Source organism: Centropristis striata, chromosome 11, assembly GCF_030273125.1.
Source record: "Centropristis striata isolate RG_2023a ecotype Rhode Island chromosome 11, C.striata_1.0, whole genome shotgun sequence".
In the NCBI taxonomy this organism is placed as follows: domain Eukaryota; kingdom Metazoa; phylum Chordata; class Actinopteri; order Perciformes; family Serranidae; genus Centropristis; species Centropristis striata.
Genome location: NC_081527.1, coordinates 6,447,160 through 6,465,285, shown reverse-complemented (window position 1 = coordinate 6,465,285; position 18,126 = coordinate 6,447,160). Strand labels below are relative to the sequence as shown.

At 40.1% G+C, this 18,126-nt stretch overlaps 1 protein-coding gene across 10 annotated transcripts in view; it reads left to right on the top strand.

The window, feature by feature from the left end:
- rnf220a (ring finger protein 220a) overlaps nucleotides 1–17,702 on the top strand; it is a 279,714-nt gene extending 262,012 nt beyond the window's left edge. For all 10 annotated transcript variants that reach the window (XM_059344375.1, XM_059344374.1, XM_059344368.1 and 7 more), the window contains 3 exons: nucleotides 3,954–4,065; nucleotides 9,900–9,974; nucleotides 15,860–17,702. In XM_059344375.1, the coding sequence (XP_059200358.1) occupies nucleotides 3,954–4,065; nucleotides 9,900–9,974; nucleotides 15,860–15,931 (259 nt within the window). In that variant the 3' untranslated portion in view covers nucleotides 15,932–17,702. The remainder of the gene's footprint in view (nucleotides 1–3,953; nucleotides 4,066–9,899; nucleotides 9,975–15,859) is intronic.
- Nucleotides 17,703–18,126: the final 424 nt, after the last annotated feature.

Sequence of the window (18,126 nt, the reverse complement as noted above, 5' to 3'; positions counted from 1 at the left end):
CCCCAGAGACTTGTCTTTTCTTTTCCTTGGCCCTGTGAAATCATCCTGTTCTCCTTCGTACCTCCATTAAATCTCTGCACCTCCACCTCCCTGTCCCCCTGTTACCACGGCCACGGCCACATAAAGATAGATTAACATGTCTCTTTTACAGCGTTGGGGAAATTAAACAACTTTTTCAAATGCAGCATTCTATAAACCAGCTATTCTCAAATCATTTTGGAAGTCGGCTCTTTCTCCACTGTGTTAAAGTGTTCATGTGTTTTAGTCTTTTTGGTCATTTAATGGCTTTCTTTGCCCATTTTGTGTTGTTTTTTTTAGGCATTTTGTGTCTCTTTTGGTCATTTTGTGTCTTTTTTTGTCATTTTGTGTCTTTTTTGGTAATTTCGTGTCTCTTTTTGGTCATTTCGTGTCTTTTTTTGGTCATTTTGTGTCTTTTTTTTGGTCATTTTGTGCCTTTCTTTGCCCATTTTGTGCCTTTTTGGTCATTTTGTGTCTTTTTTGGTCATTTTGTGCCTTTTTTGGTCATTTTGTTTCATTTTTGGTCATTTTGTGTCTTTTTTTGGTCATTTTGTGTCTTTTTCTGATCATTTTGTGTCATAAAATATAAAAAAATATATATAAATGCACAGACAGAGAGATGTTTTAGTTGTCTGCTACATTATTTGTCCAAAATTCAACGTATCAACTGAGTTTGTATGATCTGAACTGTGCGATTCTGTTCAGTGGGGGTCACGGACAACATGCATGTTAAATTGGGGGTCGCGACTCAAAAAGATTGAGAACTACTGCTATAAACCATCTGCGCCGAATGAATATTCATTAAAACGATAGAAAGGATAACAGAGAGGTGAGTTGTTGCTCAGAGGAAACGAGAAAACTTCTTTTCTGTGTCCGTTTTTTTGTCTTTTACTCACTTCGGACGTGGAAGGAGAGGCCCTTGGCAGAGATTGTTCTGAGCGGTGGAGGGCTTTATTGGAGCCGTTAAAAGAGAGAGACAGCCTTGTTTTAGGGACAACCCCCCATCCAGCCCCGTCCAGACCAGAGTCCACTGCTGCTTTATAAGCTAGCAGGCTAATCAAGGCTAAATGGCTTTTTACAAGCTCAGGACTAATAAGAGGAGAGGGTAAAGCAGTTTATAGGGCATGGAGTGGCGAGTCCAAACTAGGTCTTTATAGACACTGGACGGTGATTGGGTTACAGGGAGGAGACAGCCACTTTCTCTTGGAGGGAGAAAAAACCTGAGATAGTGTTGGAAGGTTTGGTCCAAGTCAGATGTTCAGAGAGTTTTTGTTGCTCCTGGACGAGTTTCTGCACGATGCTAGAGTTTTGACTGTTTAATTTGAGTTTAACTCTATGGAGTCTTGGGCTATTTTGTTGGTTTTTGACTCTTTTTCATTCTGCCTGTATATGCAACCTGGAGTTTCAGTTTTGCTGGTTTTTACCATTTGTAGGTATGCGTTTGAGTAAAATGAACATATTTGTTTCATTCTATAAAGTGCTGACAACATTTCTCTCAAATTTGAAATTAGAATATTGCCATTTAGAGCATTTATGTGCAGAAAATGACAACTGGTGAAAATAACAACAAAAATGATGTTTTTTCCTCTGTTCTTTTTCTGCAACAAAAAAAGTTTAATTGACTGCAAACGTAAATATTCTCTGCTTAGCTTCACAGTGCAGCGCGATGCTATTTGAGTTATATTTGAGTTTAACTCTATGGAGTCTGGGGCTATTTTGTTGATTTTTGACTCTTTTTCATTCTGCCTGTATATGCAACTTAAATAATGATCACCATGTCATGCAGGTAATATCTTTTTCAGCACAACCTCACCTCATTATTATTTTGTCATTTTGACTTACTGGATCAACATTTTGAAACACAGAAAAAACAGAAACACACAAAATACAAAAAACACACATAAACACACAAAAAACACAATTTTGTTTTTACCAAAAAACACAAGTTTAAAAAAAAAAAAGGAAAACAAACACACCAAAAAAATTACAAAAAACACAGAACACACACTAAAAACACTGGAAAAACACAAAAAATAACTGAAAACACACACAAAAAAATAAAAACACAGAAAATACCCCAAAATCACACAAAACCACAAAAAAACAGTAAACACAAAAGATTGCATTAAAAATGTTGAAACGCACACTGCAAAACTCGTAACAAAAAATATACTTTTTGAAATTAGCTACTTTTTCACATTTCTGTTTCCAGTCACACGCACATTTTGGAGAAGTCAAATCCTGTCAAAGTCACATGACGCTTAGAGATTTAATGAGTTAATGTGAAGCATAAAGCTGAATATGAGAGATTCTAGAAGATTTAAAGTGTTTGTTACACACGTGTCACCATAGGTTCCTATGGGTTAAAACTCCTGCTGCATACAGTAAAAATGGATTACAGGAAGGTGTTTCTTAATAGGAAATGGGGAAGGTCCATCCTTGTTTTCCTTTCCCTGTAGCCTCGGCTGTTTGAGGATGCAGCAAATGAAGCCATATCCCCACACACACACACACACACACACACACACACACACACACACACACGGCCACTTATCGTTCTATTTTGCTCTCAGCCTCTCTCCGCTCGTCCTTCCCCATCCAGATCAATACCATAGATCAGCTAGCTATCAGGCTGCAAAATGACCACATCACCATAAACACACACACTCGCTCCCATTTTAACACACACACACACACACACACACACACACGCTGCTATTGCAGAACTAGCGGGCGGCGATAATAAACACGGGGCCGGCTCGTGCCGCTGCGCCAAATCATCATCAGCTGCAGCAGCAGCAGCAGCGTTGCGGTCGTATTGATTTAGTTATGGCTGCTTCATATGCTGTCGGACAGTGTTAAATGCACATTTTCTGTTATCATGCTACACATTAATCAGAGGCTGCTTAGAGGCAGAAGAAAGGGAGAGAGAGTGGTGGACGGGATGAAGGAGGGATGATGTAAGGACACGAGGGGAAGAGGAGATAAATACTGAGAGGAAGGGAATAAATAGAGAGAGGAGCAGTGGGATCTTTACTGAGAGTCAAAATGAGGAAATTGAAATGTGGAGTGAGAAGAGAAAAGGAAGGAGCTGAAGTAGTAAATGTGCTTTAAGATGGGGATTTTAAGGACGCAGCAGTGCTTTTAGATTTATTTTAGTGTAGGCATGGTGACTTTACATACTGTGTTCTACCCATCGATATGTGTTAGAGCAGGGTTCTCAAAGTCAAACTACCTGGGGGCCGCCGGAGGGAGTATCAAAATGACCAAAAAAAGACACAAAATTACTGAAAAAAGACACAAAATTATTTAAAAAAAAGACACAATTATTTTAAAAAGACGCAAAATGACCAAAAAAGACACAAAATGACACCAAAAAACTAAATTACTTAAAAAAAGAAACAAAATGACCAAAAAAATACACAAAATTATTTTAAAAAGATACAAAATTACTATAAAAAACACACAATTATTTAAAAAAAGACACAAAATTATTTTGAAAAGACAAAATTACAAAAAAAAACCCACAAAATTATTTAAAAAAGACACAAAATTATTTTAAAAAAGACACAAAATTATTTAAAAAAGACGCAAAATGACCAAAAAAGACACAAAATTACAAAAAAATATACAAAATTACTAAAAAAAACAAAAAAAAGACACAAAATGACCCAAAAAAACACAAAATTATTTTTTTGAAAAGTCACAAAATTACCAAAAAAAAAACAAGAAAAAAAAAAAAAAAAACCTTCTACACACAACACGGTAAAGTGCCATTCATATAAAACTCACATTAAACTTTCACATCAAGGTGGGGGCCACAAAATATCATCACAAGGGCCACAATTGGCCCGCGGGCCATGAGTTTGAGACCCCTGTGTTAGAATGTCAGTCCTAAACATCTCTCCCTCTGCTCCTCTCTGTTCCTCCCTCAGGGTAACGGAGGAGGAGTCCACGGCCACCACCATGGAGGCTCTGAAGGCTCGAATCAGAGAGCTGGAGAGGCAGATCCTGAGAGGAGACCGCTACAAGTGTCTCATCTGCATGGTGAGTATCACAGGAACGCTCCTCGTTTCACCTCAAGGCACTAAACCTGCCTTTTATAAAACGCAGCATGTAGAAGTGCAGATTGGACTTTAATTAGTCAGTTGGAGGGTCAGTAGGACTCTAACTAGTTCACCACAATCCCCTGAGCAAACAGCCTGAGGAGGATGTTGCTCTTCATGTTTGAGCTGAATGAACACGCCCTCCTCTGACCTGCCACTCTAGCACATTCCCAACCAGTTACACATAGAGACCCTGTCCCAACCCAGTGGCTGGATCCTCCAAAATCCACATGATTAGATCCAAATGTGTCCTAATGGGCAGACGATGTCAGTTCCATCAATCACAGGTAAATACAGCTCTGGAAAAATGAAGAGACCGCTGAGAAAAGGTTCAGTTTTGCTGGTTTTAGGATTTATATCAGGGATGGGCAACTGGCGGCCCGGGGGCCACATGCGGCCCACACCCTCACTTGAGGTGGCCCTCAGTACAACTACATGCATTTGAGCATGAAATCTTAAAAGTGCAGTGTAAAAATGCACAAAATTACTTCTTACAATTAATGTTGGTCTGAAAAAAAAGAAATCACAGTAAGTGGTTATTTTTTATTTGCTTCAAACCTTTTGTATTCCTATTTATACTGTTATACATGCATTTGAGCATGAAATATGTTAAGTTACTGCACTGTAAACATATTTAAAATTGCAGTTTCATCATATCTGGTTAAGTGCACGCTCCTATATGTGGCCCTGTGGTAGTGAACATGAAAAATTGTGGCCCCCTCCAGCATTTAAGTTCCTTTTTGATACTTTTGAAAAGGAGTATCGTATCCAGATACATTTTAGTTTCAATACTTTTTTGAGTATCAATACTTTTGACAACCCTATAATAAACTGAAAGTGAAAAAGATTTCCCTTCTAATTTGCCGAATTCAGACAGAGAAGTGGCAGAGAATTCGGCGTCAAAGTGAAAATCAAAAACACCTATCTGGCAACACTTTCGGACTTAAACCCAGTCAACAAAGATCTTCTCTTTTATAATGTTGAGCATAATCGGTAACACTGGTGTCACAACTTTATGCGCCACGGGGAAAATATCCTTATCTGGGGAGGAGGTGCAGCTTCAGCCTGGTCTTCAGATGGTTTTGAAGGATCCACAACCCCTGAATAGGACAACAGACTAGTATATCTTAATGATCACTAAACAATACCACATCACCAATCCTTTTTAGCTGTTGGCAACATATCATTTAATTTGGATACTCCTTGAAGTGTGCATGTCGGGCTGGTTTGCATCTCATTTCCTTCAGTTTGTGCACATGAAAGCAGCTTTTCTAAGTGTGTGAGTGGCGTGGTGTTGCTGTCTTGCTGTGGTGCTTTGGGCTCCTGCATGGCTCTGCAAGTCAACTGAATGTGTGCAGGTTAAGAGACTCCAGTGGGAAATGCAGAACGGCCTCAAAAACTGACAGGATTCGGCCATTTATTAATATATAGACGAGATGATGAGCAGGCAGCACTGACAGACTAGAGCAGGGATGGGCAACTGAAGGCCCGGGGGCCGCATACGGCCCGCATCCTCACTTGAAGTGGCCCTCAGTACAACTACATGCATTTGAGCATGAAGTGTAGTGTAAAAATGCACAAAATTACTTCTTGGTCTGCTGTTCTTGCACTGAAAACAAAAGAAATCACAGTAAGTGGTTATTTTTTATTGGCTTCAAACCTTTTGTATTCCTATTTATACTGTTAAACATGCATTTGAGCATGAAATATGTTAAGTTACTGCACTGTAAACATATTTAAAATTGCAGTTTCATCATATCTGGTTAAGTGCACGGTCCTATATGTGGCCCTGTGGTAGTGAACATGAACAACTGTGGCCCCCTGCAGCATTTAAGTTGCCCGTCCCTGGACTAGAGGCTAGAATCACACAGTGAACAGTTCTGCAAAGACGGGTCTGAACTCCAGCATGTATGGGTTATTGATTGGACCCGATCAATAGAATAACTCCCATGTTCATCCATGACGATATCAGGCCGAGTGAGAGACGTTATCAATATTCATGTTGTTCATCAGATGCTTGAGATACACAAGTAGCCATCCTGTCATCCTTCAAGCTTGCGGACAGTGCAGCGTCCTCTGTATGTATGTGTGTGTGTGTGTTTGTGTCTGTGTGTGTGTGTGTGTGTGTGTGTGTGTGTGTGTGTGAAAAGCGGGTAATTACCGACGCCTGCGCTTCCTAAAGGTCGCTGGGTGCCCGAGGTGACACGGAGGGCAAGGCACAACGATCGATCACTCACTGCCCCATGGACACACGGCTCTTCTCCACTCATCTGTCACTGTCCCTCATCACACACACACACACACACACACACACACACAAAGCAGGGTTCATACGGGTGCTTGAAATCCTTGAAAATTATTGAATTTAAATGTATTTTCAAGGTTTAAAAAGTGCTTTGATTTTGGATAAAGTGCTTGTAAATGCTTGAAATTCTTACTGTATTTCTCTTGCAATCTGACTATATCCATCTATAGACTATAGTTGTCACGATACTAAAATTTTCAACTCGATACCGATACTCGGGAAAATATTCGATACTCGATACCATTTTCGATACCACCAGGATAAAAACAAAGACCCCAAAATTTAACAGAAATATTTTTATTAACAAGAAATATGCAACATGTAAAAATGAACAGAACCACAGATTGAATATTTATAATAAAAAACAGTTGTGCAAAAAGAAACTGCAACTATGATAACAAGCTTCAGATACTCGATACATTTGAAAATGAGTATCGTATCCAGATACAACGTTTTAGTATCAATACTTTTTTGAGTATCGATACTTTTGACAACCCTAATGTATAGACTACAGATAATCACATGTTCAATGTAAAAAATAATGAGTAGCCTATCTGAAATGAAGACCGTTCCTCCTAAAAGTGTAACACCATCTCTGTTGGTATGGTTCAGTGAAATCTCCCCCTTTTAGTATGTAAGTACTCATCTAAAACATGCAAGATACTGGTGTAAGATACTGGAAAAGCTTGAAAATTGGCCTAGAAAGTCCTTAAAAAATGCTTGAATTTGACCACTGAAAAAGTGTACGAACCCTGACAAAGGCATAAAGACACACACAAATGTACAAACATATACACACACACACACACACACACACCTTACATCTAATCCGTCTCTGTCTTCACCTCGTCACTCTGCGTCTGATTTAAAAGTCATCAGATCCCTCAGACTTGTCAATCAGGAAGCATTTTAGCAAAGCTGGAGATTTCCACTGTAACCTCCAAATAGATGCAGAAACATCTTCAGCAGTCAAGCTCGTTGTGCATGCATCATCACCTTGCAGCGCTCAGGTAGTTGTATGTGAGCAGAAAACAAGTGTTCTCCTGCTGCAGCCAAGTTGGCTCCAGTTTATCCTCAGCTGGTCCTGGAGCAGCTCGGTGCTGTATTCTGGCCTCAGCAGTGGATTTCTACCGCCATCTACTGGTCATCTTAGGAAGAGAAACTCAGTCTTGTATGATCGACTAAATAGAATAGAAATGCAGTTTATAATATATATATATAAACTTTATTACAGGCTCTAGACCCAATAGCAAGACATACAACATACAAAAATCAACAGATACATAAACACATACAAACATACTCTTATTCATGAGAGTTTTTAAAGGCACCCATACCAATGTTTCCACAGATATGATTGATATCTGACCGAGCTGCACCTGGGGCTTGTGAACATCATTATAATACAGTTTTGTGACTAATCATAACCTTTATAAGACCCAGTGCTTATTTTTTTTTAAATAAAAGTAATACTAGTATTATAAATGGTTTATTGTTATTTCCAAGAGGAAGTGAACAAAAAAAGGGTTCCCACTTGATTCCCCAAAGTGAGCAGTGATGAGGCATTCATTTTAATATTTAAGTTAAAAAGTAAAAGTAAATATTTACTTTTTTAGTATCTTAAGCAAAGATATCTTCAACAAAACTGTATTAATTCTGTTGTTAATGATTTCACACTGGAAACGACATTATTTTGGAAAGCACAGATGTGTCATGAACAAATATTCGATCCTAAGTAATGTTAAAATATTAACTACATGTCAGAATTAAATCAATTTGATGCTTTGAAGGCACAAAAATCGCATTACCAATGATTATTAGGTTAGAAAATAAAATATTTGTCTGATTTAAGATGGAGTTCGGTATAAACCACGCCCATTCCTGAAGACAGATCATTGTGTTGGTTGAACAGATACAGACTTGAGTTTGTTAACCTTTGGCAACTTAATCAAGTCATCAGCATTCACCTTCGGCTTGGGCAGCATTTCATTATAAAGGTGTTTTAGTAGTGATGTCCAAATGAAGCTTCATGAACCATTAGTTGTATTTGTTGACCCCACTAGATGGCGTTCCTGGTTTAAAGAAAAAGGCTCAAGAAAGGCTAATCCAGTGTGCTTTTAACCCTTTGTTGGACAGAGAGCGCCATCTAGTGGGCTCAGAAAATATAGAAAACGGTTAATGAAGCTTCATTTGGACATCACTAGTTGTAGCTACCGGACTTTAAAGGGAAACTTTGCTGATCTTCAACCGGTTCTGTGCATGCAAAATGAATGCCTGGCCTCCCTCCATGCCGCAATCCAGAATCTCGAGTCGACATATCTGGGTACCATTCATCTGCTCACACTGCAGTAACACAGAGCCGGTTGAAAATTGGCAAAGTTCTCAATTGAACCTTTGAGATTTAGTTGCTCCTGAGCGAAAGGAGCGTGTGTAGGATTTAGTGGAGAAGTCGTAGATTGCAACCAACAAGCTCACTCTTCCGACCCTCTTTTCCAAGCAGAACCTATGGCGGCCTTCAGGTAACGTCAGGTGATTATACGCAAATAACCCCGCAGTTTGGACATCACTAGCGGAAAGGTTTAACGGTGTGAAAAACCGGATCCTGCAGCCTAATTCACGTTTCTTAGTGCGAACACAGGAGAGCTCTAAAGCATTTCATCATCATCATCATCATCACGCTCTCGTGTGTGTGGTTCTGTGTGTCAGTCCATACGTGTGTGTGTGTGTGTGTGTGTGTGTGTGTTTTGCTCTTGTGAGTGCGCGACCAGTACAAGCCGGCCTCTATGATTCGCTGCCACCTTTCGCCCCCCCTCTCCTCCCCCTCCCCCACCCCTCCCTTCCGCAGAGGAAGCCTGCAATCCAGTCAGGTGCGGAGATCAAGAGCCTAGGGGTGTGGCCTGGGCCCCGGCCGCTGGCCAATGAGGTCGGAGAGAGGCAGCCTAAGTCCCTCCCCCTCGGCCTGTACTGCCTGTACAGGGGCCTTGTGATTGGTGGCTACGGCAGCGGCATAAAGAGGCTCCTCCCACAGCCCTTACGGAGGGTAAGGCACTCCCTCCCTCCACCGCTCCCTTCCCCCCCTCCCTCATCTCTCCGTTCTTTTCGAGAGGAAAAGAAAACAAAGTGCCCATCAGTTTGGGTTCATTCACAGCTTTCTCCCTCATCTTCTCCTCCCTCTTGCCTGCTTCCCTCCGTCTCTGCTCGTTGCCTGCCCGATATATCGTGTCCGTGCGTGTGTGTGTGTGTGTGTGTGTGTGTGTGTGACCTGCAGGTTGCCGGTTCAGTTGCCCCTCATGCTGCCTTGCTCAGTGGTTCTGTGGCTGCTGGCTGTGTCGTTTTCATGGTTAGTGGTTTGATGCTGTCGGTCAGGGAATGTCCAGTGGTGTTTTGGTCGTTGTTAACGTGCATGCAAGTTTGACGTTTCATTTAATTTTCTCCTCTTTTTTCTTTCTTTCTTTCTCTGTTTTTTTTAGGACTCCTACACGATGCCGCTCACCTCCATCCAGTGCTGGCACGTCCATTGTGAAGAATGTTGGCTCAGGACTCTGGTACGCTCACACTCTTGTCCACACACACACACACACACACACTCTCGTTCGTGCTGCAGGGCAGCTCCTCATGACATGCAGTTATTGCTGCCTCATTTCATAGTCAGTGACTTTCTCTCTGTAGCTGTGCCCCATAGGGAGGAACTAAAATGGAATATTCCTCAAATGATCTGTTCTCTCACTGCACACACACACACACACACGCACACACAAAATCCAGGCAATGCAAACACTCCCAGTTCTCAGTGGGGGAAATGGTCCCCAAAAGGCTTGTTAACATGTTGGAATAAAGTGGTCAACTCAAACCTCCCATGAGTTCTACACAGTGCCTCGGGTCTGCACACACACATACACACACACACTTGCAGTAGTTTTGTTGGTTATTAGTTAGTCTAATATATTCAGTAGTGTGTAATTAGCTGGTGCTAATGTGGTAAATGGAGCACAGTGTTTGTGCTGCTGGGAGGATAAACAGTCTCCTCATTGGCTCTTCTCTCCTTTTTTTGGTTATCCCTTTTTCTCTGATCTGTCTTATTTATTTCTGTTCTTCTTTCATCCCTCTCACCTCTATCAGTTAAACACCACGGGTTGCCAGTTGTGACACACACCAACAAGTAGTAGCCCTAAAAGATTATCACGATATTTCGGGGTATTTTTGCAATAACGATGTAACAATATAACAAAATACTGAAAAATATATATAAAATTTGATTTTTTTTTAAGTCTGTAAAGGTAAATAAAAAACGTTTTTTACAGTATCCAGTTAGTTTGTTTTTGCAACATTTTAATTGAGACGTAGAAAAAAGTGGTTTCGGAGAATACATTTTTATTATTTAAATGTTATTTTTCCTGACGCAGGTATTCAGATGTGAAAATCAGAAGATAATTTCTGTTTTAAAAGTTTCTGCCGTTAATAAATGGTGTCTCGGGGCTCAGAGGGTTAAGATAAAGCCCATGTAAGCAGTTTTTAGCTTAACAGTGTAGATCTGGGCCTGACAGAGAATAAAACCTGCCCCACTAGTTGATAGGATCCTTCATTTTTTAACCACCCAACAGTTTATTTTCTGTTGTTTAATTCATCATAACACTGCAGCCTTCTGGCCGCTTGTGCCGCTACAGATTTTTAGTTTTGTCTCAAGGCCAGTGACGTACAAAATCACTCAAGTGATTTGATCGATGTTTGTTAGTACAACACATACAATCATCACTAATTTTCATATTCCGGTTATCTGAAATGTCACATACCTGATGGCAGACTTGTTTTTTAGTCAAATCAGAAGGCCCATGGCTCTAATGACGGCTGCCCTTATTCAGCTTTAATTGGGCATTTAGATGTGCTAATGATTGTCCGGAGCATGCATCCAATATAAGATCAATACTGATTAATGATGAACGGCATGCGGCTACAAACAGTCCGTGCATGTTTTATGAATTACTTGTGGGGTTTTTTAATTTTCTTTTTATTACATTTTTTAAGGGAGACCGTAAGAAAACATCCTTGAATGAAGCCTATTGTTTCCATCTGCTGTGTACCTGCACACTGTGTGTACTGTGTGTGTGTGTGTGTGTGTGTGTGTGTGTGTGTGTGTGCATGCATGTTGCCGTCACAGGTCTAATGTATGGAGCATTAAACTCATAGCCTGGAGACAGCTATAAAAACGGGAGGGCCAAGCTGATCAAAGTAAATGCCTGGGAATCTAGTTAACGTCAGGCCGGCCCCTTACCGCTTTAATGAGCGCGGCAGCTGGAGCGCAGCGTGACGGGCACACACCCACACACACTTACCGCCCACGCTAAACAGGAGTGCACCGCTCCGACGGGCGCGCAAACAAACAAGAGGACACGATCAGAACTAGTATCAAAACATGTCGCTGTTGCTGCAGAAACCTCCACATGCTCCATGTTTCCTTCTCTCTGTCTTCACCTCCACGCTTCTTTATTCTTTTTCTAACATGAAGAGACTGTTTTGAGTACTGCGGAGCCACAAATCCTCTTACCACGAGTGTGTGAGATCTGTCAGAATCTTGCACCACCTCAGCTCTCCTTAGTGTGTGTGTTCTTGTTCTTCCTACATAGTGAGGACTGAAACACGTTTTTAACAAACAGAGTGAGGACATTTTTGCAAAGTGAGGACATTTCGGCCGGTCCTCACTCAAACTCACTCTAAAAATTCATTAAAACTAACTGAATTTGAAAACAAAAATTCACAACAAAATTAAATCTGAAACTAATGAAAAATCCAAAACTATTATAACCTTGCAAGGAAATTCACTATTACAATGCGGGCCCTCACAAAGATAGAAGTACAAGAATGTGTGTGTGTGTGTGTGTGTGTGTGTGTGTGTGTGTGTGTGTGTGTGTGTGTGTGTGTGTGTGTGTTCTTGTACTTGCTACATAGTGAGGACCAGAACACGTTTTTAACCAACAGAGTGAGGACATTTTAGCAAAGTGAGGACATTTCGGCCGGTCCTCACTTCTTTAAAGACTTTTCTTTCAGAAAATTTCAGACTTTGTTTTAAGGGTTAAAGGTTACATGATAATGATAATTAACTGAAACTGTATTGTGTGGTTTCAAAACTAACTAAAATTATAGTGAAAATGTCCTTCGTTTTCCTCTTTGTCACCTTTTTTTATACATAATGAAGATGGATCAGACAAAGGAAATAAAGGCAAAATTTACTGTGACCTCTTTTAATCTCCCACCCAACAAATACCCCATTACAAAAAAACTAAAACTAATAAAAACTAAACTAAAACTAGCAAACTCACTCTAAAAATTAATTGAAACTAACTGAATTTGGAAACAAAAATTCACAACAAAATTAAAACTAAAACTAATGAAAAATCCCAAACTATTATAACCTTGCAAGGGAATTCACTGTTCCAATGAGGGTCCTCACAAAGATAGAAGTACAAGAGTGTGTGTGTGTGTGTGTGTGTGTGTGTGTGTGTGTGTGTGTGTGTGTGTTCACCCATTCCAAAGAGTTTATTCAGTGGCTTACAGGAAAAGGAGCCTATTAATCTTTGGGGGTCAGGTGAACCTGTACATCTGTTCTGACCTGTGAGGATTTGTGAGCTTCAGGATCCTCCAGTTATGAGATCTCTGCATTCTGTTGTACTTGTGTTAGATGTCTCACACACACTGTTTCTTTGGAAAAGACTAAACTCACACACGTATATGTTTTACTACCTTCTACACACATTACAGTGGACTGATGAAAGTCTTCACATACCAAAGAGATACTTTTAAGATGGTGAATTTCAGTTTTGTACCTCAAATACATCAAAACAGGGTCAAAATAGAGTTCACAGGCTTAAACCAGTTTGATTTTATGCCAAACAACTGAACCAGAATATGTCGTTATGACAAGTTTTGACATTTAACTCTATGGAGTCTTAAAGGGCTATTTTGTCCATTTTTGAATCCTTTTCATGTCTTTTTGTGTCTTTGTAAGTCATTTTGTGTCTTTTTTGGTCATTTGTGTCTTTTTTGGTATTTTTGTGTCTGTTGTGTCTTTTTTTTGGTCATTTTGCGTCTTTTTTTTGTCATTTTGTATCTTTTTGCGTCTTTTTTTGGTCTGCTTTGTTTTTACGTCTGGATGTGATGAAGAAGCCATGCTTGGGCACTTCTGGAGACTCCAGAGGGTTAAGAAAGTAGCATCAGCAGTCCTGTGCTACATCCATGTGTTTCCCAAACTTCCCATACACTTCTTGGGGCCTCCAAGATAGATTTTTATCACCAAAGTATATCTGGCAACCCATTTTAGCATTTATTTTTGTAAATCTGGGAGAACTACACCACCTGTAATCAATTGTCTGAGTGAGTGAGATGTGGTAATAAAGTAACATTGGACTTGTGGTGTCCAAATGAAGCTTCATGAACCATTTTCTATATTTTCTGAGCCCACTAGATAGCGCTTTTTGTCCAACAAAGGGTTATAAGCACACTGAATTAGCCTTTCTTGAGCCTTTTTCTTTAAACCAAGAACGCCATCTAGTGGGGTCAACAAATTCAACTAATGGTTCATGAAGCTTCATTTGGACATCACTATATTAGACTAAACGGACTAAGGATCATTAGAGGAGGGAGGAGAGAAGATACGTCTGTTTACTAGATAGTGTATGTTTTTTGGGGTGATTCCACTCTAGTTCATTTGTTTACATGATCTGTTTTGACATTTATATTTATTGATACATCTGTAAGCAATGCAAAAGCAGCACAGTGAAAACAGCACGATGTGCCTGCAGCCAGCAGTTACCACCCAGCACAAGGAAGGAAGGAGCTGACTGGTAGAAAGATGCAGAGGTGGAGGACAGTGGTGGAGACCACCCAGTCACAATGTGTTGTATATTATCACCTGCTGCTTTACTGCAGATGGCACACTATCAAAGCAGTGCAGAGGGAGACGGGCTGCTGGTTTCTATCTGCATAGAAGGAGGAGGAGGCAGCATTTAGTTTATATGACTTACCGAAAAAAAAAAAATTAAAAGCTGACTCCTTAGAGTGACTTTTAGTACAATCAAACCAAAGACATTTTGAACTAAATCTTCACCAAAACTTAGCTTTTTATGATAGAAAACACACTGTGAAAGGTAGTGATGTCCAAATGAAGCTTCATGAACCATTTTCTATATTTTCTGAGCCCACTAGAGGGCGCTCTCTGTCCAACAAAGGGTTAAAAGCACTCTGAATTAGCCTTTTTTGAGCCTTCTTCTTTAATAAAAATAATAAATTGGATTCATAAGCACCTTTTTAATACTCAAGGACACTGTACAGTTTAACAATTAACGTAATATGGGCATACTACGTGCCTGATTTATTTATTTATTTATTTACGTTGCTTATAATAATTAACGTGACGTCAGCCTTTAATTGCTAGCTGCGGCTAACGGCTAATAATAACACGGGCAACATTAATGCTACGATAACATCAGTAATTTGAGTTGGATAGATTAAGAGAGTTGTTGCAGTTAGGGTTGTCAAAAGTATCGATACTCAAAAAAGTATCGATACTAAAACGTTGTATCCGGATACGATACTCATTTTCAAAAGTATCGAGTATCTGAAGCTTGTTATCATAGTTGCAGTTTCTTTTTGCACAACTGTTTTTTATTATAAATATTTAACCTGTGGTTCTGTTCATTTTTACATGTTGCATTTTTCTTGTAAATAAAAATATTTCTGTTAAATTTTGGGGTCTTTGTTTTTATCCTGGTGGTATCGAAAATGGTATCGAGTATCGAATATTTTCCTGAGTATCGGAATCGAGTTGAAAATTTTAGTATCGTGACAACCCTAGTATACTGACACTGTGTCAATAAACTAAATATGGGCATACTACGTGCCTGATTTATTTATTTATTTATTTACATTGTTTATAAACATTAACGTGACGTCAGCCTTTAATTGCTAGCTGCGGCTAACGGCTAATAATAACACGGGCATTACCATATTTGGCAGTTTTTTCTCTCCCTCTACACTCTGGCGATGATGTCACACACTGTGACATGAACATTCCGTGCAATACACACCCATTATAATCTCAGAATTTCTCCAAAAATGATCATGGTCATTGAACAGGGATTGATAAAAAAACTATATGACCTATCGAAACGTGGATTAATACACGAATACAAAAGACTTGTGTCTACTGTTTAAAGTTTAAATGGAGTCTCTAGGTGGAATTATGCCGGAGAAGTAGACGTTTAAAAATCTCCAATCATTGTTCTTTTTCGCTCATTTTTAGATGCTACGATAACATCAGTAATTAGAGTTGGATAGATTAAGAGAGCTGTTGCAGCATTATAACCCTGAGTGACTGCATTTGTCTGACCTCATTTTCTAGCATCAAAGCTAACGGTTTCTTGTTTTTCCTCCATCACAGGGGAACAAGAAGCTGTGCCCGCAGTGCAACACCATCACCTCACCCGGAGACCTGAGGCGTGTCTACTTGTAAAGAGCACACCCCCCCCCCCTCCTCCTCCTCCTCCTCCCCGTCTTCCGCCTCTTCGTCGTTCCAATCCATTCCTCCTCTCATCTTGGATTTCGTCGCTCCTCCTCCCCCGCCGACCGCCATTTGTTTTCCCGCCTCTCTCTCTCGTGGCCCGGGTCGCTCCTCCAAGAGCGAACAGAGACAAGACGGCTGTCTTTGAGACTCCACTGGCTCTTTACAGGAGGTTAAAAGTGAAAGACTGAGCAGAACTCACTGACTCTCTGGGCTGAAGAAGAAAAAAAGGAAAAAGAAAAGACAGAGACCTGAAATCCCACTGGTCAACAGGCTTGTTTCCTCATGAATTAAAGGACCCCAACACCCAGATAAACCCTGCTGAGACCTGGTAGCTTCATGCTGCAGAAGCTGGACCTGAAAGGAACTTCTTAATACAGAATATAAAGACTTCTTTTTCCCCCTCTAGCTCTTCTTTGACATTTCGATGGTGCTGGACAACAGGTTCTACCTGGAACCTTCCACAGAAAGCTTCATTTTGTTTTTTTTTCATTCCCTATCCCAGAGAGAAAACTCTGACCTTCACGCCCATGTTGAGAATTTTAAAAAAAATAAAGGGGGCTTGTCCACTAAAACTGAGCTTTCAAACCAAACTGAGAATAACCTCAAAACCTTGAAAAGGAGTTTGACACTCCTCCTCTTCCTCCTCCTCTTCCTCTTCTTCTTCTGGCGAGCCCTTCCCTTCTTCTTCCCCCCTTTTGTGGTGTTCTAGTGAAGTAAACCAAAATTTTCTTCTTCCCCCCCCTCCAAGATGCAGTGCAAGCACATGTAATATAGTTCTATGTATGTTTACAATGTTGGGTGTAAATGACATAGAGTTCACACACACACATATGTACACACACATGCAAAACACGTCAGCAGACACACAGAAGTATATAATATCAAAGTCCTGTTGTAAGTTGGAAAGGGTTCTGGGAATGGTGTTTTTGGGGGGAAAAAATGGCTGGAATAAAAAAAAAAAAAAGAAGCCTTCTGTATTTTTAAAAAAAGATCATTTGAAGATCCGTTATTTCACTGTACAGGAATAAAAAATTTAAGTAATAATAAACTACTCAAGACTAGATGGTCAAGATTTAGGTGGTGTAATTTTTTCTGCAGAGTACCCTGAAAAACTGTAGAAGCAAGAAAGATCTTTTGTTAGTTTTATCCAGTGGAGAGATTCCCGTTGCCCAAGATTTACTGCAAACAAGCAGAATAATGGAACTGCTCTTTAGTTGCAACAATTATCCAACTGAGCCTCTTCTTTTAACCTCCATGTCTGCTTCCTCTCAGTTGGAGTAACATCACGCTCAGATCATAGTCGATAGAAAACATTTTGTTTTACCCCTACATGTCTCAAAAAGAAAGCTTTTTTCCATTGTTCTCATACTGCTATGCTGCAAAAAGCTCCCAAAATGGCAGCCAGCCCCCCCGGAAGGGCAGTTTCTTTCTAGCTATAACGGATGAGGGAAGTCTCCGGAAAAAGAAGGATGAGCCAAGGCTGAACTGGCAACTTTCACAAACCCCCGCGGCATTTTCCCCTCTTATCCCCCTTCACGGCAGCAGCAGCAGCAGCAGCAGCAACCAAGGTGGTGGTGTGCTTTGTGTTTGTAAAACTATGTATTCTGTGACGTCTGTATTGTTGTAAGAAATGCTGAAAAAAAAAGAAAAAATAAAACTTCTCAAATACCACGAGTGGTCTTGTTCACGCAACCTGGGTGGTGAAATAATAGAAGAATAGTGACGAGAAATGTTCCTGTGTTGACTGAAATAAAGCTGAGGACGATGGCTTTAATGCAGAAAACACTTCTTCTGTTTATGTGCATTTTGTGTTTGAAGTTGATCTCCATCCACTGAAGAAATGTACCAACAGTTTAAACTAGTGATGTCCAGATGAAGCTTCATGAACCATTTTCTATATTTTCTGAGCCCACTAGATGGCGCTCTCTGTCCAACAAAGGGTTAAAAACACACTGAATCAGCCTTTCTTGAGCCTTTTTCTTTAAACCAAGAACGCCATATAGTGGGGTCAACAAATACAACTAATGGTTCATGAAGCCTCATTTGGACATCACTAGTTTAAACACTTTTATTACAAGTTATGTGTGTAGTTACATCATGGCAGGTTAAATGGTGCCTGCCAGATATGGGATTTTTTATATTTA